This window comes from Rissa tridactyla, chromosome 5 (genome assembly GCF_028500815.1).
Source record: "Rissa tridactyla isolate bRisTri1 chromosome 5, bRisTri1.patW.cur.20221130, whole genome shotgun sequence".
Classification (NCBI taxonomy): domain Eukaryota; kingdom Metazoa; phylum Chordata; class Aves; order Charadriiformes; family Laridae; genus Rissa; species Rissa tridactyla.
This window is the reverse complement of record NC_071470.1, coordinates 9,814,246-9,840,080: the sequence shown is the minus strand read 5'-3', so window position 1 is coordinate 9,840,080 and position 25,835 is coordinate 9,814,246. Positions and strand designations below refer to the sequence as shown.

The following is a 25,835-nucleotide window of genomic DNA, read 5'->3' as shown; positions in this document are numbered from 1 at the left end:
GTGTGAAAATGAAAATATTTATTGAATTGCAAGCTTGCCAGTGCAAGCTACACAGACTAAAGAGCATCAGCCAAATAATTTAATAAGAAAATACCTAGCTGTGTAATTTAGCAGAGCTTTAATGTCATTTATAGATAATTTCTTTGTGAATATGTTTCTTAACTAACTGAGCACAGAAAATTGATCTTTAATCCTATCATTTTCAAGCAGGATTTAGACTAAGAATACACCTCCTCCTTTTTCCTCCAAGTCTAAAAATTAGTTTTCCAGTTGTTTGTCCTATGGTATCCACAGGGATAATCTACACATGAAGGGAACCATTAGAATGTCAAGAAACAAACATTAGTATATCTTATACCTAGCTACCAATCCACCATGAGGTGGATAAAGGTTTCTGATTCCCGGCTGTACTAGAAGCATTCACAGTTCTGAAATGTATCAAAGCACATCTATAAACGACTATGTGCCCAAATATGGATTTAAGATGTTTAGGTAACTGCATTTGACATTCTGGGGATATACATTCACATACATTAGAGATTAAAATGAATGCTGTGCATAGCAGCACAATTTGCATGTTAATGATTACACAGCTATCCAAAGGAACACTGTAGACATGGCTTTATGCTATAGTCAGAAACATATGGAAAGTTATGCACAAAAATGGAAGCAAAATTGAGCAAGTTCTAACCTGAAGCATTGACTGTGTTCTACTTCAGCTGCCTAAGAAACAGTCAGCTTTCCATTCTCACAAATAAACTCAGAGCAACCAGGATGCTCACGTGAGCTCTGGCCAAGCTACCTCTCACAATCCATGTGGCTCGTGTCTTTTAGTAGGTGAAATGATATGGTGGAGCAAGTCAGGAGACCTGGGAATTCTGTATTTTATTTTTTTCAACATAAATACATATTATTCAGATCCAGCACAGTACACATGAAGTGCAGCAACCCTTCTGAGATCCACTCATATTAGGAAAACCTATCATCCATTTCCACCTTAGAGAGTAAGGCAGACTGTAACCTACTCTGCTCGAGAATGAAACATCCGAAATCAAAAAGCAGAGGATAGAAATCAAACTTGGAATTTGACAGTGTCCCAGGCAAGTGTGATTACTCTCATCAAGTGTGTTGCAGTTTTTCTTCAGCTGATATCGGCATGTCTTTTTTCAAGGTGATAGTCTGAGAGTAACACACAAACAGAAAGTGAAGCCACCCAGCTCTGCTGTGCTCTATCTCATAGTTCAGTGCCCTGAGACTCCAAGCATCGGGATTCCGTTGCACAGCAGGATAAACACTTTAAATCTTATGTAAAGTACACTTAAATATTTTTAGGTATCTCCACCTAGATTTTATTTTCTCACTTTCTGGAAAACAGAGCAGCTTCTGTAGCTCTCAGATCTACTGCTAGTCCAAGTCACTATTGGTTCATAGATAGGAAACTAAGTCAGGAGAAAAGGAAAGATCCAGTCACCTGAAAGGTAACTCAGCTCCAACTGTTACTTGTTCTAGAAAAATCTCGGACCCAGCAAAAAACATTGCATTAAGCAGTCACACCATGCAAAAAGTAAAAAAAAGTAGCAACAGAGGTGGCATGAAAAAAACCATACGGTAATTTGTTGCAGGCTGGTTTTGGAAAGAAACAGAATTGATCAAATATTAGAGCAAAACATTCAAAGCAGCATTCAGACTGTGAATTTGATTCAGACGCTGCCCAGGTGTGCATTTCAAATATTTTTTTTCTATGAAAATTTGCTGATAAATGAATTTCTGATTCACTCCTTAGCAAGTATTTCCTGTTTGAGCCTGAAAGTCCATGCAAATGGACTCAAATAACAGACCATTTTCTTTTCCTCTGCTTGCATTGGTTACACCACTTTATCTTCCTGTCTGTGGGTGGGTCAAAAATATGAAGTATATAGATGGTGCCAGAAAGCAAAGAAGCAGTAGCCATGGTAGACAGGATGGCAAGTGTGGAAATGCCAACCCACATTCATGTGCAAACGCGAGAGAGAACACCAAGGCACTCACCATCTTCCTCTTGCCTGGCACACAGACTGATTGCAGATGCATGGCACCTATTGATCAGCACTTGCACACAATGATTTTCTTGTCATCCCAACATTAGGTGTGCTTTTAATACAAGAAGTCCACAATTATCTATGCTTTAATGATTTTTTTTCACCACATATGCAAGTTTGTGGTCTCTCGGATCAAATAGCTTGCTCTTATTTTTAACCTCCCTAGATCTCTGAACTGATTTTATTGGTATATATTGCTGCTTAGTACATCTTTATCTGAGAAAACTGATTAACATGCCGGTTACATCATTTGCTAATCACTAATGAAAATGTTAAATTAGATCAGACATAAAATTGATCTCTGACACCCCACTACACACTTCTCACCCTTCACATCCCAGCTCAGTATGCTGTTGCTTATGGTTATTTTTTGTTTATAGTCTTTTGGACAGTTTTCAATCTCTGTGTTATTCAAGCCAATTTCCATCAATTTTTCAATGAGACTTCGCAAATCATTATTTTATTAATTCCTGCTATCACAAATACTTCATTAAATTCTACATACATTAAGCTTCCTGTATTCTTACATTCCCTTTGTCAGTTATTTATTGGATTATTTAGAAATTACGTGTGCCTGATAATCTTTGTTCTTTCCTTACTCTATTGCTCAGACAACTTTGAGCATTTGCAAAACAAGTGTTTGTTTCAGTATATTACTAAGTCTTAAAGTTAGGACTCTTGCACAGTGCTGTAATTTTCAGGATCAGGCTTTCCATCAGCAGCACATTTATCTTATCTCAGTGGCAGCTTCTCAGTTCCCCATGACTTTTCATAAATCACTACAGGTGGGGTGGTCACCATCTTTCAGATCCTGGGATGCAATGTGTTTAGAATAGCCAATCTGTTCCCCCATCCCCCGGAATATTTTCTTACCAGTTCTGATTTACTTCCTTTCTACACCCTTCCTTAGGGAAAAACCGGTTTTGGAAATAGCCTTTATTTATCCTGGAATGTAATAAGCCCTTTCATTTCTCTTTCTTGTCTTTCATTGGTTCTATGCTGCAGTTGATAGCAAGAGTAATACATTTCCTTCCTTCTAGAGAAACAAACAAAAAATTACCGGGTTTATATATGGTTGCTTAAACATCACTTAAAAATCCACTGATAGCACAAATAATGCAATACAACGCTGAGGAGAAAGCTTTTGTCTGGCACATTTTTAAACAAAGAGTAACTATGTTTTCAGATAAGCTTCTGAATTACTAGAGTTACTTTATAAATCCTTAAGAAACATTAATCAAAAATCTGAGGACATACATATTCCTTTTATTTAACTATATACTAAACATCAACTATATGCAACCAATACTTTGAATTTTGATACCAAGCTGAGTTTATTTGTTATTTTGGAATTGGCCACAGTGATTAATTTTTCAGTGTGCAGGAGAAGTCATTCTTGTGCAAAGACCATATATATCCTTAAATAAAAATTAACTGCAGCTAGATCTAATTTTATTTGTGACCTTTCCAGGACTAGTATTAAGTTCCCGACACTGTACAACCAATTCATTAGATAATACGCTAGAACTCAGGAAAGAGATATTATCTTGTATATATCAATGTATCCAGCGTATGCCATACCAAAAAGAACTTAAGTCAGTGGTTCTTTCTATGGATTATAATTACCATTTAGTAATTCATAAAATGCTACTAACTGTAGAATTTAGAACAGATCTGTACAAGAAAACACGCTGATGCTGTATGTTACAACTATACAAGACAAAAAACACAAACATATTTTGTTTCCTATATACAGCAAAAACCCCAAAACCAAGGAGAGGAAAAGCCTGAATCTAGAAAAATTCTTTTCAAAAGTCTTTTTTTTTTTTTTTACCCTGTGAATAAAATAACAATAATTTTGATTTTAGCTATCTAAAAATCTCTCTCTCTAGTCCAAGATGATAACTTGGCTAACTTCATGCTCGAGAGACAGTCCTTCTTAGCCAGCTGGGGTAGAGAATGATGGCAGGTGCCCAAATGCAAGCCTCTCATGCCATTTCAGCTCCCTGTACAGGGCTGTCAGATGTGACAGGAGACCACGGGAACGCCTGCACTCTTCTGGAGTGATAGATGGAGCCATACACGCAGTCCCAGGACATTAATGGCAATATGGCCATAGACCTTTATGTATCAAAAGCAGATACTAGAGGGCAAGCTCAAACTAGGTGACTTTGGTTTAGATGGCTACAGACAGGTGAACGCATTTTATTCCATGCGTGTCACTTCACATAAACAAAACAGAAGAGGAATCTAACACAACTTTGAAGACAGATGCAGAAACAGGCGGAATGGGATTTTGAACACGAAGGTGTGTGGAAACCTGCAGGAAGCATAGGGGATTGTTGCATGGAAGTCTTGGTTTAGGGTGCCTAGAAGTAGATTGAAAACTACCCTTTGGCAACATGCTTCATAAGTACTGAAATAGTGCAGACTCTCCTGGCTAAAACTCTAGTCTAATTCTGGAAGTTGCCTTCATTCTTTTGAGCCTGGCTTAGCTTTGAAACTTAGCTTGAATTTGGTGATCATTTTAAACTATTAAAAGGAAATTATGCATTTGAACAGGAGTTTTTAATTAAAGGACCTTTTCTCTTGAGGAAAACTTACACTTGAGTAGAGAATCTACCATTACATTAATAGAATGTAAATTTTATCTATTTACATTTCTGAACTCCTTTTTCTCACATTTTAATTAAATTCTTTTTCTCCACATTTTGCTTTCATTATGATCACAATTTGACATGCAGCTGGCAATAGCTGATTTTCATTTTAAGCTGTTTATAATCTCACCCCCAACTGTCATCTGTTACTTGCACTTCTTGTGATCTCCTTGGAGCAAGGAACAAGTATTCCTATCTTTATAGGCAGCATCAGGAGTATTGTGGGAGCTACCAAAGCACGCACTAATAGCAGCAAGAGTAATAACTTAATCTGAGCTATCTTCTCTTATCTGCTCTTCAGAATCAGTTCACCCATCTAACATTAGCACTTTTTACTAACATCCACCAGTGAGTTGCCAAAATATTTAACTTAAAAATTGACAAACATGTCTTGGCTGCGCACACTTAAGTATTAAAAATCTGGAAAGCAAACTGTACGCTGCCTATGTGCATTTTATATATACACAGACATGAAGCCTCATTATGTGCATTATCATCAGCCTAAAAGCATTTCTCACACTCAATAAAGTTTTGACTGGGAAAATCAGTACTGCATAAAAGCAGTCACCTGTATTCACAGGTATGAGACTTCAAATAAGAGACAGCATCAAAAGGCCTGAAATTTTCAACACAGTCAATAACAAGCAACATTAGGAAGAGGCAGAAATCTATGACCAAAAAAAACCCTAAATGATACTTTTTTGAATTAGCGGCCATAGAGCGCAAGAGAACAGTGTGAAACAATATAATTCTTGACTGTATAAAGCACTTGAATAAAGAAATGGAAAAAACTTAGACCCACACTAGAGACTCAGTGCCCAAGGAAATTTATTTTTCTTGGAAAAGTGCACTACAACAGCTTTTCAGGTTTTTTAGCCTTACCATTTACTACTACCAGTTGCATCTGCATACAGCGAAGGCCCAGTATAGTGAAGAATACATAATCATGAAATTAGAAACTTGTTTTGCTTACAAACTGAAGTGGCAGAGAACCACAACTGCAGTGTTCTGTCTTTTTGTGTGTTTGACACTAAAGCCTTAAACTCCCTACAGTAGAAGAACATTTTTAATGTGTTCAATAGAAATATACATGCATAAGAAGCCCACGTTGCTACACAAGCAATATAACATTCATTTCTTGTATTTGTTCCCAAAACTAAAGAGACTGCGACAGGGTACAGGAGAAGCCCATGGGTATGCTCACACCGAATCAGGAATCCATGCCTATTCCTACCATGGGGACTTCTCCCTCCCTCCAGGAAAAATATCTTTTAAACAGAAATTCCAGTTACAAATTCAGCCTGGCTGCACAACAGTGTAGTTGCCAGTAGCTAGCATCTTTGAGGCATGACAGTGAAAACATAAGTCAAGGTAGAATCCATAGTCCCAAAACTTTAGTAAAATTCCCAGGAAGCGATTGAGCCCTCTGCTATGTTAGGTGTTGTTTCACAATCATGCTAATCTGTTATGCAAATATCAACTTTTACCAAAGCCGCCTTCAGGTACCAATCCTTGGCAAAACAAAAAGTCTTCTGAAAAACAGAGTAAGACATCTCTATCTCTTCAACTTAACACATGGAGGGACCAGGTATGTTGAGAAAAAGTCAGCACAGCTACTGTAAAGAGAAGTCCTGCTTACAGACCTCCTGGGGATCTCATCAGGTATCAGTAAATAAATATTTAAGGTGCTCAAGGGGGGGAAAAAGAATTATGTGGATTTTTTTAAGAAGCCTCCGACAAGTTTTCACATCGGAGATCAGCAGAAAAACTAAGTTACCACTGGACTGAATACAGAGCTGAAGATATAAAATTGGTCAAAAAACAGGAAGGAACCAGCAGGACTTAATAGCCACTTTTCCACAGCCAAGGAGATGAGTCAGAAGGACAGCCCACCATGAATCACTGCCGGACTGGTTTTATTCAATATCAATGACTTGTAGGAGGTAGTTTACAGGGTGAGTGCACAGTAGGCAGATAATACTAATCTCTTCACATTGATATTAAGGAAATCTCCTCTAACTGAGCATGCAAAAGATAGCAGATAAGCTTCCAACTTCATAAATACATAGAAACAATAATCTAAACTATCACAAATCCAGAACTGAAAGCAACAACAGAGGAAACAGTTCCTAAAGTCATCACTGATGCTTCTCTGATGTCATCAACTCAACATAAAGCAGAACTCAACATGAAACAACTAAGTATTGGGTATCCCTCAGGAAGGGTATTAAGAATAAGGCAGAGGACACATTTATAAAAGCCTTCTCCAGAAAAGCTTAGCAAGCCCACATCCTGAGTAGCACATGCAACTCCACATCTCAGGAAGGACACAGTTGAGACTCCAAACAAAGGGAGGGAGGGGACTCCAATGAGTACAGACAAGGGCAACTAAAGTGATCAAATGCTTGCAGTAGCCTCACTGTAGTGAAAGATTAGGAAGATCTGGAGAGAACAACACAAAGGAAATAGGATTAAGCTTTAGAAACTTCTGAATGCAGTGAATAAGTAAGCGCAGAACTATTACTCACTAAAACGCATAGTACTAGAACTAAAACCACTTGATAAAGCTAGCAAGAAACTATTTTAAAATAGGTAAAATACAATACCATACAGAGACAACAGTACTCTAATTTGTTGCTACATCTCAAGGTTGTGGATGTAAACTGTACCAGTAAAGGAAAAAACCCACCTCACAGTCAACGGGTGCATACAGCGAAATTAAAAACCATAAGATCTTACCTGCTAACACCCCAAAAACAACAGTTCTGGGATACGGAGGAAGAAGGGGAAGAGCAGACTATAGGAAAGAGTGAAGCTCACATACTTTCCCTAAATACCACTTCTCATTGCCAGGCTCTCAGCTGCAGAGCACCAAGGTGGATGGCCCATTGCTCTGACTCAGCTGGGCCTTCTTATGCCCTAATGTTCTTAATTTGCCTCACCTTTTAACGTGAGAAATTTACTTCTTCTGTTGCAAGCATGAATGTGCAATAATTAATAAAAGCAAACACATGTTTATCAGGCACCTTGTTGATTCAGCTAAGGTAATATACAATTCTTAAAAAAAAAAAGGCAGAATTTACTTGAAATAAGGAAAAATTGCATTTAAATCAGGTAACCATACTAGGTTTGAATAGAAATCATTGTATGCATTTCTTCAGAAATACCCAGTTTTCATGAAGGCACTCATTTTTATCAACAGTTAATTAACATTATATACTTTAGCATCACTTTATGGGGTTATTGAGTTTTATACCCATGAGAAAGAGCAAATATAACAGAAAATACACCATCTCCCAAAGTGTTTTTCACTGAATAAACTGAAAGAAATGTAGGAACAAGTACAACATGTTGGTGACGGGACCATACTTCCATAAAAAATTCTGTCACAGCTATTTCTTGCTTTTACGGACATCATATTAAGGATTATGAAGTAACTAAAGTTAGCATGGTGTTTCTCTTGAAAGAATGAAATTAAATCTCTATACTTCTGATACTGCCCTGCAGCACTTTCTCAGAGATAAATATTTTCAAAGGGATAACAACTGCCTGCCTAGTGAAGAGCACAACACAAAAATTATATTCAGATAAAAACTCTGGTCTCTTATCTGGGTTAAAAAAATCAGAAACAATCAAATTTGGTCCAGATTAACAATATTTTCCAGTTTTTCAGGTCTTAAATATGTCCCTTCTTGTTTTCTGCACTGCATATTGCAGAAAAGTCTTCAACATGCATTTGCTCTACGTCTACAGTGATAGTATAAGGTACCACACACAAATGGTGTAAAAAGAGAACAGGGTTAGCTAAAACAAAACAGCAACCCCTGCAGTTCCAACCACAGAAAGGCCAACTGTTGCTCAGGACTATGGAAATTCTCCCAACACCAACCTCTTGCCAAACAATTGTCTTTCCAGTTCTTCCCTGATTAAAAAAAAATAAATACTAAAGAGTCAGATATTTGATGGTGAACTTTTGTCTTCTTAGATATGATGCATGATTTTTTTAAGTTTTTCTGCTTATAAACACCAGCTCAAATCCACTTCAGTACCAGTGGCTTATCACATCTTGAACTAGAGAGTACAGGACCACTGTTCAAACCCTTTTCTCCTAACTGTCTGCACCCAAAATTGTTAAAAGTGGGAAATAGTAAGCTCTGTGTCAGGAACTCATCCTACAGATTGCTAGTTGAAAGATGTCACAGTTTTGGCCAGGTTGGCCAATGACAAGACAACAGATGCTCTCCCCCACCTCTCACTCTAAGGAGAGGAAGACAAGAGAGAAAGAGATTTGTGAGTTTAGAAAAAACTAAACTACTTAAATGGAAAATTAATAATAAAATAGAAAAGGATATAATGAAATAGATACAACATATATAAATACACACAAAACTGTATCAAGATCCCAGGGAGATGCCACTGTCAGGCACTGGGAATGTTTCAGACTGGACTCAGTGACAAATGGGAACTGGAACACACTGACCGGGATCAAAAGGCAGATGAGACGACGGGGTCCTCCTCAGACATCAGTCATTGAAGACAGAGAGTCATTGAAGACAGAGAGCCACTGGAGAAGATCCAAAGAAGAAGAGCCCCTGGAGAAGAGTCCTTCAACAGGAGCCAACCTGCCCCCTTGGCTCCCTCAGCTTTCATACCGAGCATGGCCGACGGGCTGGAACACCCGATTGGTCGGTTTGGGTCACCTGACCTGTCCACAGGTGTGACCCTCCCACAGGGTGAACACCCAGGTCAGCTGACCCTGGTTGCCACGGCAACAAGCGTGCGCAGGGGCCTCTCCCACTGAGCAGGGGGTTGACCCTGCTTCACCCCAAACCAGGACATTAGAGTGCTCTATGTTACAAACAGTTTTATTCTCTTTTACTGGCTTCTACGCATCGTTAAACTCATTAAACTAATTTTTAGTTCTAAGTGCTAAATCTGGTAGAAGTTTCAGGTCCAGATCTCTGGTAGAATCATTCATGTTCCAGTGCTTCTCCAAAACTGGTGAAACTAGTCCTCTTGCAGTCAGGCTCTTGGCAAGTCAGAATACACAAAGAGGGAGCTTTAAAGTCAAAAAAGCCACCTGTCTTTCATCTTTCAAGAAGAAGCCTATGAAGCCTAAAAGCCCAAACGTTGAGGTTTGATTTGAAATTAAAGATAAGAAAGATCCATTAAATATTCATTAATTCATAGGTGAAGTTCGGACCTTGAATTGACTAATTCTGGTTGTGTTTACACAGGAGATTTTACTTCAATTGCTCAGATATACTGAGAACTTCTGTGGATCATGAATTCTAACATGCAGTAGTTGCACTATGTCAGAGACATAAAAACAGATGTTACGTACTAATTGAAATCAGGTCGGGTCAGAAAGTTTCTAGAAAAACAGGATCTATCACTGAGCTGAACACTGAAAATTGCAGTCTCTCACACTAGTACTTACTCCATGCTAAGGAAAATGTTCTTAGACGTCTTCATTTTGATTTAAATAAAATCCATACAGCATGAGATACAAAGAAAAACAGGTATTATACAATTTGATTCTGGCATTTCTAAATTTTCAAATAAAAAATTAAAAACACAGGCCATTTGAGAATACTTGCTTTTATGAACAAAGCGGTTTATTACAGTCCTATGCCACTGGTTAGCATTAGCCATTAAATCACAAGAAATCATTGAGCCAGCATATAATTAGGATGAAGAACGCAACTATGTGTAATGCCCATAATTAGGCCTATGAAAGCTGAAACAGGAAAAATCATTAAATCAGTCAGTGTTTAAATCAGATGGACACTGCACCTACTCACTAAGTTGTTTGCACATGGTGTTGAAGTCACACAGACAAATTGATGCTCATACACCCTGTGCAGGCATTTTGCAGGAAACCATGCTTAATTCGCTCCTACGCTGACTTAAGAATACCACTTACTGTGTTTAAAGTACTATGGCAATGCACTGCAAAAAGATAGCATCGCACAGTGAACGGGTGCCCTGGTTTCAGCTGGGATAGCATTAATTTTCCCTCTGGTGGTTGCTATGTTTTCAGATTTTGGTATGAAAGGAATGTCAATAATGCATATTGCTTTAATTGTTGCTAGGTGATGTTTATACTAGTCAAGGACTTTTTTCAGCTTCCCATAGAAGGCGAGAAGGAGCATAGACAGAACAGTGGAATGGCCAATGGAATATTCCATACCGTGGACGTCAATGGGGGTTGGCTGGCAGGGGGGAATCTGCGATATCTGCTCAGGTTGGGCCAGGCAACCCATTCACCAGGTGGTAAGACTGACTTGTGTCTTGTACATTTTTTTACCATTATTATTATTATTATTATTATTGTTACTATTGTTGTTGTTATTTTCCTTTTCTGTTATTGTTCTATTAAACTGTCTTTATCTCAGTCCACAAGGGTATTTTTTCCCTTTTCCCCTCCTTTTCTCCGTCGGGGAGGGCTTCATGGGGGCAAGGTGCGTGAGTGAGAGGCTGCATGGTCCTAGTTGCTGGCTGGGGTTAAACCACAACAACAGGCCAGTAGCCTTTTGAATAAAATACATAGTCCAAGTTTACAAAAATACAACCAATTAGTGCAAATTGTCTACTACATATTAATGTTTTTAATGTGCTGAGCTGTTTATTGTAATGAACTGTCTTTGTATATACTTAGTAACTACTAATTTTATTTCCAAGTTCCAGTTCCTTTTGTGTTTTGCTGCTTCAGTAATAATTTGTAAGTTCATTGACCAACACACTTCACCTCCGCAATCGCCCTTTCTGAACAAACACACACAACGCTGCCGCCAATGTAATTGGGGAATCTCTTTTAGAGCAGATGGGCAGATCTGTTTTTCTGTCTGAAGCTTCTCTACATGCAACACACAAGAAGGATTCCTTGAATGTATCAACATGTGTCAAAAACCACTTCCAAATCCTGGCAAAGCTTAAATAAAAAAAAAAGTTCTATACGACAGACTAAGGGCTTCACTTCTGCCATTTCGGCAACGGGAAATACGATTCCTCAGCTGACTTTTGTAATTTAAACACAAAGATTTGCAGAAGAGTGTCCTATATACTGGGGTCCCAGGACTCTGAATTCTGACACTAACTGTATATTTACTTACTTTTCCCTGGAAAGCAACATTTTTCTTACCTGAAAAAAATAATACATTATTAAGTATATGAACTGAGTAACACACACTGAGAAACAACCGACAAAAAACCAAACCAAAAACCCAAACCCCATCCAATGGGTATAACAAACCCCTTATTCACGGTGAGGACAGTCCAGCAGTGGAGCAGGTTTCTCAAGAGACCGCACAAAACCCGACTGCGTAAAGCCTCGAGCAACCTTGTCTGATCTCCTTTCATAAATTTGTGCTGCAGGCTTCCTGAGGTCCCTTCCAGCCTGAGTTAGCCTACTCTCTCTGATTCAGCAACAAACACACACACACACACACACACAAAAGGAGGAAAATACTGCTTTCCTGTTGAGGATCTTTTATACCCGTTGCATTTCCACCAAAATTTCAATACAAAGTTTGTATACTTATTTTTTCAGCGCACTTAAGAGTGAATGGAAACACTGCTTACAGCTCAGCTAGAGATACTAGCAGCAGGGTATGCAAGATGTTCTGTAGTTCCCGTATTTTACTCACAAAGTTAAAGCAATTTCTTTGGAGAAAATCTGTTTATCTGCTTTATGCCAAAAATCAGGAGGCAGACTGTAATATTGAAAGTAAACTAGCAGGAACACAGAGTCCTTCTGATAGTGGTAAGACTGGTAAAAAAGCACAGGAATTATGCCTGTGGCTATCAATCTGGTACTGAATTCTAAGCAATCTAAGTTGATCGGTCTTTCATAGTTTCTGTAAATCTACCTCTATGCCCGCCTAAACAAAAGCTTAATACATCACCCACTGGACGTGGAAAGACAGTACTTCATTAATCTCAATGTGTTTAATGCATTTTAGTATGTTAGCTCTACAGCACTGGTGCTCAACTAGGAAAGAGTCACTCAGTCAGTGCCTTACACATTTTCTTGGCTCATAAAGAGCTACACAGTACTGCAGGGAGCACACTCTACAGTTATTAAATGCTATTATGAGATATGTCATATTATTGCTGAAATCTGCACAAAGCAAGAAAACGACAAACCCACAATATTTGAACTTTAAAATTATACAGTATTTCACTAGCTAAATTTTCACTTCATAAATCCAAAAGGTCTTCGTAGCTAGAACCTACATATAATCACAGCCCAAGCTGAAAATATTACAGTAAATGTGACAAGATAGATGATAAATGTGGTGTTACGGTTCAAGGATTTACAGTCACGATGTGAATACATTATGTACAGTGGCAAGTTTCATAATTTATTCATCGTTGTAGGAATACTATGAAAAATATAGAGGCACTTTTCATGGCTTCAGCTGAGATGGAGTTAACTTTCTCACTAGTAGCTGGTGTGGGGCCATGTTTTGGGTTTGGGATGGGAACACTGTTGGTAGGCACTGATGCTTTTGGTTGTTGCTGAGCAGGCAAGGCCCTTTCTGTTCCTCACACCGCAACACCACAGAGTAGGCCTGTGGGGCACAAAAAGTTGGGAGGAGACACAGCTGGGACAGCTGACCCCAACTAACCAAAGGGATATTCCATGCCATGTGACGTCATGCTCAGCAATAAAGTGGGGGGAAGAAGAAGGAAAGGGGGGACGTTCGGAGTTACGGCGTTTGTCTTCCCAAGTAGCCGTTATGCGTGATGGAGCCCTGCTTTCCTGGAGATGGCTGAACACCTGCCTGCCCGTGGGAAACAGTGAATGAATTCCTTGTTCTGCTTTACTTGCATGCGCAGCTTTTGCTTTACTGCATTTATCTCAACCCATGAGTTTTTCTCACTTTTACTCTTCCAATTCTCTCCCCCATCCCAACTGGGGCGAGTGAGAGAGCGGGTACATGGTCCTGGTTGTTGGCTGTTGTTAAACCACAACAGCACTTTAAAAATCAGGTCGATGATAAGTGCATCGCTGAGTAGACAAAACACACGTTTATTGTGTGTTTTCATGTGCTTTCATGTATTATTTTACTGAGGGCCAGATTCCAAGATAGCAGCACTCAATTTTCCTACTGCTGAGGTTCACGCTTTTGTAATTTTATTGAAGCACTAGTAAAAGTTTGGGTTCTCTAAGATCTTTTGTGGCATCTGCCACTGGGTACCAGTGAATATTACTGCTACCCAGTAACATTCCACAAAGAGGGAGTTTACTGAAATTATAAATTAAGCAGCTCACTGTGGAAAAATAAACTGAAAAAAACATAGGTTTATAATAAGTATTGGAGAAGTTAAGTCATTGTTTCTTTCCATCTTGCTTGTTGTCAAGATTTGGGATCACACTAGAGGATGCCATGTCATTCTTCAGGTCTGCATGACGAAGGAAACAAATGCCGCACAGGGGGAACGGTGCACGCTGTACCACAGAGCTGCAGTATGTCACCGCAAGAGCTGAGATACTGCATACTACACTGTGTGAATTTGAGTAATACAAAATTCACATACATACCTAGCAACAAAGGTTACAAATTAAATACAGACTAAACAGAGAAAAGAATGGACTAGTGCTCTGGAAAGCACTGGCCGACAATGAAAAGATACTCATGAACCCAAGTCATCCATAAAATACCATCACGAAAAGGACTAAAATAACCTTTGCATACACACACAAACACACACGTATATAAATATATTTGCATATTAATATATACTCTGAGGTAGACCCTGCGGTGTATCTGACTCTTCTGATCATCAGAAAGATCTCAAAGGTTCTGGTGCTCCCTTCTCAAAACAGATGCTGAAGGATTGTGAACTATATTGAGAGAAAGCCACAAATAAAACTTGAATAACTGAGAACCTGTTTTACAATTACAGATTCGAAGAGCTCAAGCTGTTTCTTGTAACAAAAAGTATGAGGAACAATTTGATTACTCTGTGAAAGTATCTCCACAGAGAGAAAAAACTAGGTTAGCAAAGAGCTCTTTAATCTAGCTGAGAAAATGAAACAAGAAGCAAAGGTTAGAAGCTAAAGTGACACATATTAAAATTAGATATTAGGCACACATTTCTACCACAACCAATTAGCAAGTACATTTGTAAGTTCTTTTCCTATTGACGCCTTTTGAAGAGTTCTTTTTTAATCTGAAAAGACACAATTTTATGTGAACTTCTAATCACACTTCCTGCTGCTTCTCTTACAGATTAAAATGTAAGAACTGATTACATAAAATGAACGGCCATCTACTATAGAAGGGACAGGGAGGAGGAATGTCATTTTTTCCTCCCTGTGACAGAAGAACCAGCAACTTGGTAAAATGCCAAATTACAAAAGTTTCACTGGACATACCATAGTTCAAAGGAGGCGACCAATTTATCAGCAGTGTTCCCATAGAAAGAACTTCACTGAGAACAAGTTAGAGAGACTGAAGTTTTGAGCTGCTTAGGATTCGGGGTGTTGCAGTCTTAGAATTTTTAGCTCTAAGTGAGCATCCAACAGGTGTTTTGACTACTTTTTGACTCGGTTATTTGCAAAAACACGAGTGCAAACTCTTAGCGCCTTTTATAAAACACTTTTGCCATTTAATGTAAGTCATTTTCTGTTCTAAATCCAACAAAAGAAACCATAATGAAATGTCTCACCAGTGACTGAACAAACTGAAAAAAAATACAGTCAAGCTTTCAGTAACATTAGGCAGACAACAGATTATATTCTACATTGAAAATTGTAACAAGAATAATAATTGAAGTCAATTGCCAAATCCAAAGTAATGTAATACATGCAAACATTCTAGCTAAAAGGTTTCTAGTCATTTTGCAAGTACTCTTAGAGCCTTAAAATAAGTGGATGAACTAAAAGCACCTTCTTTAAAGAATAGGACAGTAGACAATTTTTTATTAACTGGCCATTTACTTTATTCTAAGCACAGAAAGATGGTTACTAAGGAATTCATGGTATTCTGCAGCTTCCTAATTTTATTTTATCATTGAGGAATCTAAACTAGAGCGAGTTGGCTGAATCGTTTTATTTATTGCAAAATCAATTTTTTCTTCACTAATTTTGGTGTGAGTATCATTGACTAAATTTGTCGTCCTGGTTAAGATAATCTTATTCTAGCACCAACGGTGGGAAAAACAGCCTTTTTCATCTCCCGCCGCAAGACACACATTATATACATATTCTAACCTATTTAGTTTCATCTCTTTTCTGCCTTCTTTTTTCTACAAATTATCCATAGGTGAATTAATATTTGACTATACAACAAAATAAAAGCTAAAATCTGTTGTTTCTGAATCAGGCAAAAGAAAATTTCTTCAACTGTAATTTGTAAAGTAATCTCTAGAAGATATTTTAACTCTGGAAGTTGTTTTAATTCTGCAATTTGCTGTCTTTTCACATTTATCTCAATAAATGTGAATTTATTGAGAACATTTTCACAAAGTTTTGGCTCTGTGGTTATTCAGCCATATATTCCACTGGCTTTCTTGAGTTATGCAGTCAATGAACTGTTTGACACAAAAGTCAAACTGTTCACTGTTGCTCAAGTGTTCCTGCCCTGCAGCTGCCTAGTTGTGTGGAGCTTCTGACGCTCCAGATATACCAATAAGCCAACAGTGAATGTCAGTCAATATCTGCCTTAGCAAAAAAATGCATTTATTCTTATACAAAGAACTGCAAAATTGTGGCTTTTTTGCTCTGTCTTCCTCAATGACCTACTTAAAGTCTAAAAATGGGGGGGAACTACACAAAACAGAAAATAGCTAGAGAAGCAAGGTGTACCATTTGTGAAATAATCTTTGTCACTGTCATTTGTCTAGTGTTAGCAAATTACATTAAAACAGTCAAGGAGAAACACAAAAATATTGTGAACTGTGAGAATAATTTCAAAAACTTTGACGTATAGGCATCATGAAAAACATGTGTGTTGTGGGGGGGGAATTGCAATTGGGTTTAAAAACCAGCAGTGGAAGAATGCAATGCACCTTAGCACTTTAGAGTTCCAGAAAGTGCAAGATAATCAAATACTCTGATTTGTAAATTGTTTCAATAAAAATTGTACCAAAATTATATCTTGAAAAATTCAGTTCTTTTCTAATCTACAACTAAATTAGGAAGACTGAATAGGGTGAAAGAAAAGATCTTAGTATCTCTTTAAGTGAGTAGTTCTATTGATTAGTACTATGGAATCAGTACTGATACCTCCATCAAACTCAAAAAATTCATGGTTTTGGGTCCAGAAGCCAGGGTGATGCTTTTGAGTCAGACAAGCTTGGAGATAAAATTACAGACAGCCCAAAACATCTAAGGAGATTACAAACTGAAGAGCAGTCGGTCCTTCTCCAGTGGAGGAGAAAAATATTTCTCACAGCCTAGGAATTGGGTATTTTTTGAACCTGGATACATGCCACAAAAGTCTAGTTTAATATCTGTGACTGTGGAAAGAAATATGCCAGTCTGTTCCAAAAAATAAAAAAAAAAAATTTTAAACAAATCAGTTTCTAGCAGATGACCAAGTTTTCAGCCACCTGGCAAATTACACTTAAGTAGCCAAAGGGGGCAGATTGCTTGTGATAATGGGCCTGCTGATCAGCTCCCCTTCAAAGAAATAACTTCTTGGTAAGCCAAGCCTGATGCTCTATCAGAGACATTCTCCAATCTCTCACAATTTCGGTATACCTGAAAAGGAAGTCTAATAGTTATCACCAGTTAAAGCAGGCTCCAAAGTCAAAGAAAGGTATCTCCATGCTGACATCATCTTCTGCTGTACTAGGGAAGAATATATATGGAACAAGCCTGACCCAATCTGCTGCTGATTACTGCTGTGGGATGAATAACCTCATGGATAGAGTAAGATATACCAAGTTTCCACAAAGAAATTTGCTCGAGGCTCATGACTCACAGCGATGGTACTTACAGCACCAGGTCTTCTGACTTCCTCACTTATAATTATCCACTTTCCATCCATCTGTGGGGAACAGAGGCCATGAATGAGAAATTGAGTCTTGTGGAGTGTTTTAATTCATGACTTCCATAAAAGAGGAACTGTGTTATAAAAGGTTCCTCTCCCTTTCTTTCCTTGATACTGTACTCCCACTGCCTCAGGAAGCAAAACGTATTTGGCTTCCTGCTGATGACAGCAAGAGAGTGTGATATAACACAGAAGTCCTACACTGCATCAGCAAATCGCGTGACCCATTTTTTTTCCTTACTCCTCTCCACTTTCCCCCCCTCCCCCAGAAGTGTGCTTCTAAAACTCATGTTCTCTATATAGGCTTACTGGACAAGCGTATTTTCTCTGCCTAGGGATTTATCGCAGCTGTGTGGAAGAAGATGTACCTGGGACAAAATATGTGAAGAGAAGAGCGATCACGGGAGATGCTGAGGTGCGTGGGAGCCAGTTACAAGGACTTAGTTCTAGGGACTCCTCTCCGGCCTCAGCACACGGGGACAGAGAGGATTTAGAAAATAGGGAAAATGTGATGTGGGTGTGCGGTGGGTGGCAGACATGGTACTGGGCTGCAGTTCTGGTTTCAGATATGTAGGGGTACAGCGTAAAGATAGAAGAGCTACAGTGAGCCTGGGAGAACAGAGTACAACAAAGAACCAGAGAGAGTTGTTTTAGATGTCAGTGCTGGATCTGAGAGATTGAAGAATAGAAATTCCCTTTGTTTGTTTCATTTCTGTAGAATTTTCGCAGTTGTAAATTATAGGCAACGTTAGATGTAAGCATCATTTGAGTACACTGCAGTAAAGTATATGAAAATGTAATTTCCCGAGGTAATCTTGCCAAAGAAACAGACTTCCTTCTAAAGTGGCAAAAAATCAAAGAAGGTTGAAAACATGTTCAAGGAAGAATAAAATGCTGAAGTAATACAGTCTGAAGGAAACTGTAAGATTAGAAAGGTTTTCCTATGTTCAGAGTTTCAATTTGTACTCCACTTTTTTTGAAGGCATTCAGCTCCATTTTCCGCTTTCAATACATTTTGACTAGAAACATAAATCAGGTGACAGAAACAAACTGAAGTAAGCTGAGACTTGGATTTTATAGCAATATTGATAAAAGCAGTGGGCATTTCTGTGGAACATTGGCATTTGGCCTGGGAGACAGTATTCTGAGAGATTTCTCATATTCTTCATACATCTAAAGACATATTGTTGTGCTGCAAGTAATAAATGCGGAAAGAGGAAAGAAAAAAAAAAGAAAGAAAAGGTTCTCCCCATGGAAACCACAAAATAACAATTTTTCTTACAATATTCCAAGGGTGTAACTTGCTGAAGACTGGGTATGCCTGAGAGCCATGATAAGTTTAAAGGAGAAATATATAAGGGAAGATAAAGTAATGCCTTTATAGATCTCTCTGGGCAGTTCCTATCATGCAGCAGGGGCTGTGTAGGAAAATCTTGCGGTGGCATTTATGTCAGTTTAACCGGCAAAGCGGAAGCTGAATTACATAGTACGAAGGGTGAAGTTATTCAAGGAAGGTCATAATTAAAAAAAAAAATAAAAATACTTAAACCAAAAAGCATGTTAAGTATTTTGAACTACTAGGTTTTGTTTGCTTCTTTTTAAGCTTATTCTCTTTCCTTTATGTCATCCAATGCTGGAATACCCGTATTTACTAACCATATAAAATAGAACTATCAGGAACAGATATTTCTTCCCCCTAAGTCGTTATCAACTGCACCAGAATCATCCTCACAGGCCTTTGTGTAGCCGATTCATAAAAAAACTCCAGTGATGAATATTCCACAACTGCTCTCTTCAGTCTGCCCCAGCTCTTAATCAGAAAATATTTCCTAATGTCTACAAATCCCTTGTTGCAACATTATCTCATTTCTTGTCATTGGATGAAGGTAGAGGATTATTTCCTTCCTCCTCAGGCCATGTCTTCTAGACCTCTGATCACTCTCTGTACTTTTCTCTACAGCCTCTTCAGCTGGTCAGTATTTTGTTTGAAATGCAATAACTCAAACCAGGATACCAGATGTTTGGATTTTTTTATTTTCCCCCTTTCCCCCCCCCCCCCGCCCCCCCAACAATATGAATTTGGCAACTCGTGTTCCCTTCAATAAAACATCCCACTTTTTTTCCGGCAACTTTTGCCTAGCTAGCCAGTTTCTATCTTTCATTGCTCAGCTGATTATTCTTACTGAAGTGCAGTAATTTGCATTTGTCCTGCTTGAACTGCATCCTGCTTTTCAGACCAAATCGCCAATTAACGAGATTGTTTTAGATCTTAAACCTCTCCTCCAAAGTGCTTGCAGATATGCCCCCATCCATTTTCACTTTATATAAAAGAATGCATCATCTTACACTATTCTGAGATGATTATCCCTGACTTCCTTTGGTTTAATAAGTATCGTGCAAGAATTTTTCACTTCACCACACTGAGGTATTAGTTTCCACCACAATTCTGCATTTTGGGGGGCTTAATGTAGATACAGTTGCAATTAACATATTTTGGCTGCTACTGTAAGGAATAACATTAAACCTTCAACCAATAACTTTTAGCTCTTCCACTGGAAAAATGCAAAATAGGTAGAGATTCAGATTTGAATGTAATACAAACTTGCTCAAAGTTTCCAGCCAGAAGAAAACTTGGTTTTTCCTAATACCATCTAGAACATACATCTGGATTTTCAAGAAGCAGAGTTACAGTGCAGAAAGGAAAAATATGAAAAACAAAATATACTGAATAATAAATCAGGTGTATATTGAAAGAGAAAGAGAACAAGAGCACAGCAAAGCCTTGTTTTAATTGTCTAATATAAACATTTACATTTTGCAGGATTAATGGATTAAGCTACTTCAGCATGAAGGAAAAAAATTGCTGTTTATGACCCAATGTTAGACAACAATACATGGATTAATCTGGTTTTCTCTGAAGGTAAAGCTGTATTTAGTAATGGATTTAAAGAGATATGTACAGAAGTTTCTTATTTAATTTTATTAGCACACGAACTCTAAAAAAATTTGGTACACATGTATGTGCATAACCTTTTATAAATGGCATTTCCACTCCAGTATTGCATGGTATTACTTTTTCTTTTTTTTTTTTTAAGAGAGAGGAAAAGTACCCTGTGCCAACAGAAAATGTGGTGAGATAATCTTCCTAATATTGTGCTTGAATGCAGTAACTGGATTCCTAATGGCAAAGTGATGATATGTGAACACCAATTAAGATGCGAATGAGCAAACTCATGCTGAGAAAACCCAAAACACTTATAGGCCATAACCCCATCCTGGGCTTCAGGCTATCTTCTCTCTGTATCTTACTGCTTCTTTGTGAGACAGCACTCAGCAAATAAAAAGGGCAATATAATTTCTGTGTTGGGTTTGATAGAAAATTTGGAAGTGCTGTGTAATACTCCAGATATATTCTGTGGTGTAAAAGGGAATTATTGAAGTGTAACAGCTCAGAATTTGAAGACAAATAAGCAAGTTTTGTCAACAGACTGGAACACTGAGTTTACCTTTGAGCTTTGTCTACATAATCCTTACATTTTATGCTGCATTTGTTGAATACAATGCCTTGCCACGACCCAAACAATTAGTCTGGAAGAATTAGTTTGGAACTTGTATTGGTTTCAGTTAGACAGAATCAAAATAAGAATGCTGCATAAACATCATTATAAATTTGGTTGTACTATAGAAATAATTAATTTTATTTTTTTAGGGTAGTGTAGGAGTAGCATACTGTAAAAACAACACTTGTAGCACAACAAAAACATAAAATAAAATGAATTGAGCAGAAAATTTAACAATACAAATAATGCTATTGTCCAAAAGAAAGAGATCTGAGAACACATACATACTTGATGTTTTATTTTAATTCTAGTAAAGCATAAAGAACTTCAGTATCTGGAAATCTACACAGGAAAAGTGATCACTCAGGTGTCACTGCACCATTGCTCAGTTCTAGGGTTCAGACTTTAGTTTTCCAAATGACTTGTACTGAATCTCAGATTTTTTACCATATACCAGCTTACTAAGAAACTAAAAAGGGACTGCATGTATGGACTACACAAAGAGATTTTTGTGTTCTTGATTTCAGGGTTTTGGAGAGCAGAGATAAAGAAGTTTTAGTAAAAAGATGTGTAGTGAAAAAGCCATGAAAATTCAAAAACATGATCTGGAAATTTGGCTTATTTTTTCCGGAAAATATAAGGCAGGTCTAATAAAATTTAGAAGAAATAAACCCTTGTGCTTTGTAATTTAGTGTTAATGAAATACAGGTAGGAACTGAATGCTCAGAAGAGCAAAAGCAGTAGTATTTTTACGCACAGATAAACAGCCCAAGATCTTTCATCGGACCACCTAGTACAATGGAAAAAGTGAAGAAATTTTTGGAAAGCACACAGTGGATTTTATATATTACATATTCTGAATTATATAGTATTCACCAGAACATTCTGCCATGTAGAAGAATCTGTTAATTTATGCCTTTGGGCCATCCACAGGGACTGAACTGGGGACCTGCAGACCCCAACCCGAGTCTACTGCTACAGTCTGAGCTTCAGAGCCAAGTCTCTGCAGCTTGAATCTGTAACAGCTTGACTCCGCTTGTCATTGACACGGACAAAAAACTTGTACCACACCTGAACCAAAAGTTTAGACTTGTAGACTTGGTGCAACGCAAAATAACTGTAGAACAACTGCTTTCTGGTTTTTAAGCTTTATGTTCTCCATTTTCTTTCAAATGATTTCAAATTATCTTTACTCTTACAGTTAAAAATCATAAGATTTTATACATTGTATTTATTTTGGTTCTCAATCTCCTATTTATTTACCTTTATGAAGTATTACCCATATAGCGCCAAAAAAAGGGTCATGAAAGTGATCCTGTGAGTTCCTTCAGACAAGGACTATAAACTGTATTTAGCCAAATTCTAACTATAATTGTATAGCAACGTATAGTAAGTCGTTATTTTTCAAAGGAAACAAAATTATTGTCCCTTTTACTGGAAACCAAATTATTTGTTTATAAAAATTAAAAGGGAACTTCTTCACTTGTGCCCCCGAGAATGCTGCTTTTCTTCAGATTAGTTCAATGGTTCAGATAATAAATGAATAATAAAATCACCACCGTGCATGATATTTTTAATTAGGGAATATATTACAACTCCTAAATTATATTTTCAGGCAGCAAATATAGTGCTCTGGATTTCTGCCTAGAATACTATTACCATTTGAAAATACTTTCTATTAGATTTTAGAAGGACAGGGGGGTTGATTTTCCAAATGAAACATGCAATGTCTTTTTGACAAAGGAATGTCCTACACATCTAATTTTTAAATCTTTGCGCAACTGAATTCTTTTGAAAAAGTCAGCAGGAAGTTGGGCTTCACAACAGATGCAATCAAATTCAAGCCACAGTTGCTATTTGTATACTATACGCATGCACCCGTGAAAGGTGCTATAGAACATTCAGCTGATTTTGGGACGGCTACACTACTTTCAGAAATGCAATATATCTCTTCCACAAAACCTTGGCCAAAATAATAAGGGAGAAAATTAATTACTCTGCTCGTACCTACTAAAAAATCTGCAACCCATTTGAAAATGCGCTTATGGCACTTGCAAACATTGCTTCATTTCGTTAATGTTTCAGTCAGAGACTTTGAGATCACTCCATTTTTCCAGATATTTAATGTCTTAGGGAACAATTGGATTATTCTCAATGTCACAGGTTTATTTCACCCATTTACCTTATTTACTCATATTAAGCTGGTAACATAAATGAGACTAAAGCATAATTTATGACTGCCTTAGGCATATCGTCTTGAAAGGCATTCAGTCTCAACCTGTAAACATCAAGGGAGTCACAATTCATCTCTTCCCTGGTAACTTTACACCAGCGGCTAATCACGCTCCCTTTTATAAATCCGTGTGCCTGGTGGGGATATGTCTGCGTTCATGCCCTGAGCACATATCGTGCCCTTCTCCGTTATACTGAACTCCTTTAATAAGCATAGTCCTTTATCCGTGTAGGAAGTTACTCTGCATTCTATCAAGTCAAGTCTCATTTTTTCGTTTGTTTGTTAAATTCAACAGGCCAAGCTCATTCAGACTTTCACTGGGGGGTATTTTTCAAGATGCTCCTCTTTCAAGATACTTGAGCTAGTGCAGGTGTTAGAAGCAGTGTTGTTCTGTTATTTAAGATCACAAAAACAGCCACAGCAGATCAGACAAAGAATGGGTCATCGTAGGAGGATGCTTGAGGACACCATATAAAGACAGTACAAGTATTTAAGGATAATTTCTTCAATTCGCCTTCCTGGAGAAGTGACACTGATTATATATGTCCTCTCTTTTATTCAGTTACTGTTCATGAGAGGATTTTTATGCTTAAAGGTTTTAAGAACCTTTGCTGAAGGACCTCATCAAAAGTGTTTCAAATGGGCCCATTAGAGACTTTTGAGAGCTGCCTCTGGTTGCCTTACCTAGCACTGCGCCTCACCAGAATTACAGACCTTGAACAGAAACCTCCCCCATGTTCTGGCTCTCCTCTGTCTTCCACCCCCCGTCTTCCAGCACCTTTCCGCAGATTCTGGGCCTTGGAACAGCATGTGGTGTCACGTCCACCCTACACCGACGTGAAATCGTCTAACCTATGCTTGGAGTTGATTGGGCTTGGGAAGCATTTCAAGTACAGTTAATTTCTCTTGAAATATATAGAAGGTGAAAACTGTGTGATAAATTACAATGGAATAAAAGATGAATTTGCACATGGTTAGAAATACTTCTGCAGGCTACTAATGATACTGCTGTCATCCAACAGTATGGCTATTACAGAGCTGTTCAAAAACTTTCATACAATATTCCAGCACAATTATTTGGACAAGGGTGCATTACAATGCATAAATGATCTTTTTACATGTGAATAAAGAGTTAGAGCTGGCTAGATTGTTTGGTTCCAATGTGGCTAAAATATAATTATTTCACTCACAGAAAGATTCCTATTGTGTTCCCCATAACTATGTGATACATTTTCAACGCTCAATGTGGCATCTGCGTGCAGAGCACTCCTAAACAGTAATTGTTGGTATAATTCTCACACATAGCCTGTATACGTATCACAAGCATGAGTGGATTCACTTGCTGAGGCAGAGCATTTCCTTTCCTTGCTGGAAACTGGAGGAAAAAGGAGATATAAAATCTCTGTTGAGTGTGCTACAGAATGCAAGTGGCTCAGTGCAACGCCAGAAAAGAATATTTTTGATGACATGGCTGCAAAAGCTCTAACACTGCCCCTTATTTTTATGACTAGCCTATGGGTGGCGTTCCTCAGGGGTCAGTATTGTGCCCAGTGCTGTTTAATATCTTTGTCGGAGACATGGACAGTGGCATCAAGTGCACCTTCAGCAAGTTTGCCGATGATGCCAAGCTGTGTGGAACAGTCAACACGCTGGAGGCAAGGAACACCATCCAGAGGGACCCGGACAGGCTTGAGAGGTGCACCAATGTGAACATTATGAAGTTCAACAAAACTAAGTGCAAGGTCCTTGTCCTAGTTTGACAGTCCTGCACACGGGTTGGGGCAATGCCAAGCACAAATACAGGCTGGACAGAGAATGGACTGAGAGAAGCCCTCAGGAGAAAGACTTGGGGGTGCTGGTGGATGAGAAGCTGGACATGACTGACAATGTGCACTTGCAGCCCAGCAAGCCAACTGCATCCTGGGCTGCATCAAAAGCAGCGTGGCCAGCAGGGCGAGGGAGGGGATCCTGCCCCTCTACGCCTCTCTGGTGAGACCCCACCTGGAGTACTGCCTCCAGCTCTGGAGCCCCCAACATAAGAAGGACATGGACCTGTTGGAGCGGGTCCAGAGGAGGCCACAAAAAATGATCAGAAGGCTGGAGCACCTCTGCTATAAGGACAGACTGAGAGAGTTGGGGTTGTTCAGCCTGGAGAAGACAAGGCTCCAGGGAGACCTTATAGCCCCTTCCAGTCCCTAAATGGGGCCTACAGGAAAGATGGGGAGGGACTTTTTACAAGGGAATGTGGTAATAGGATGAGAGGTAACAGTTTTAAACTGGAAGAGGAGAGATTTAGGTGA

General features: G+C 38.4%; 1 protein-coding gene across 2 annotated transcripts in view; it reads right to left on the bottom strand.

Annotated features, from left to right (window-relative positions):
• SGCZ (sarcoglycan zeta) overlaps nt 1–25,835 on the bottom strand; it is a 486,118-nt gene that overhangs the window by 443,061 nt on the left and 17,222 nt on the right. Inside the window, exon 2 of one of the 2 annotated variants that reach the window (XM_054203217.1) lies at nt 17,689–17,739. The exons of the other annotated variant lie outside the window; for it this stretch is intronic. Within the exon in view, the coding sequence (XP_054059192.1) occupies nt 17,689–17,739 (51 nt within the window). The remainder of the gene's footprint in view (nt 1–17,688; nt 17,740–25,835) is intronic. 2 annotated transcript variants of the gene reach the window in all.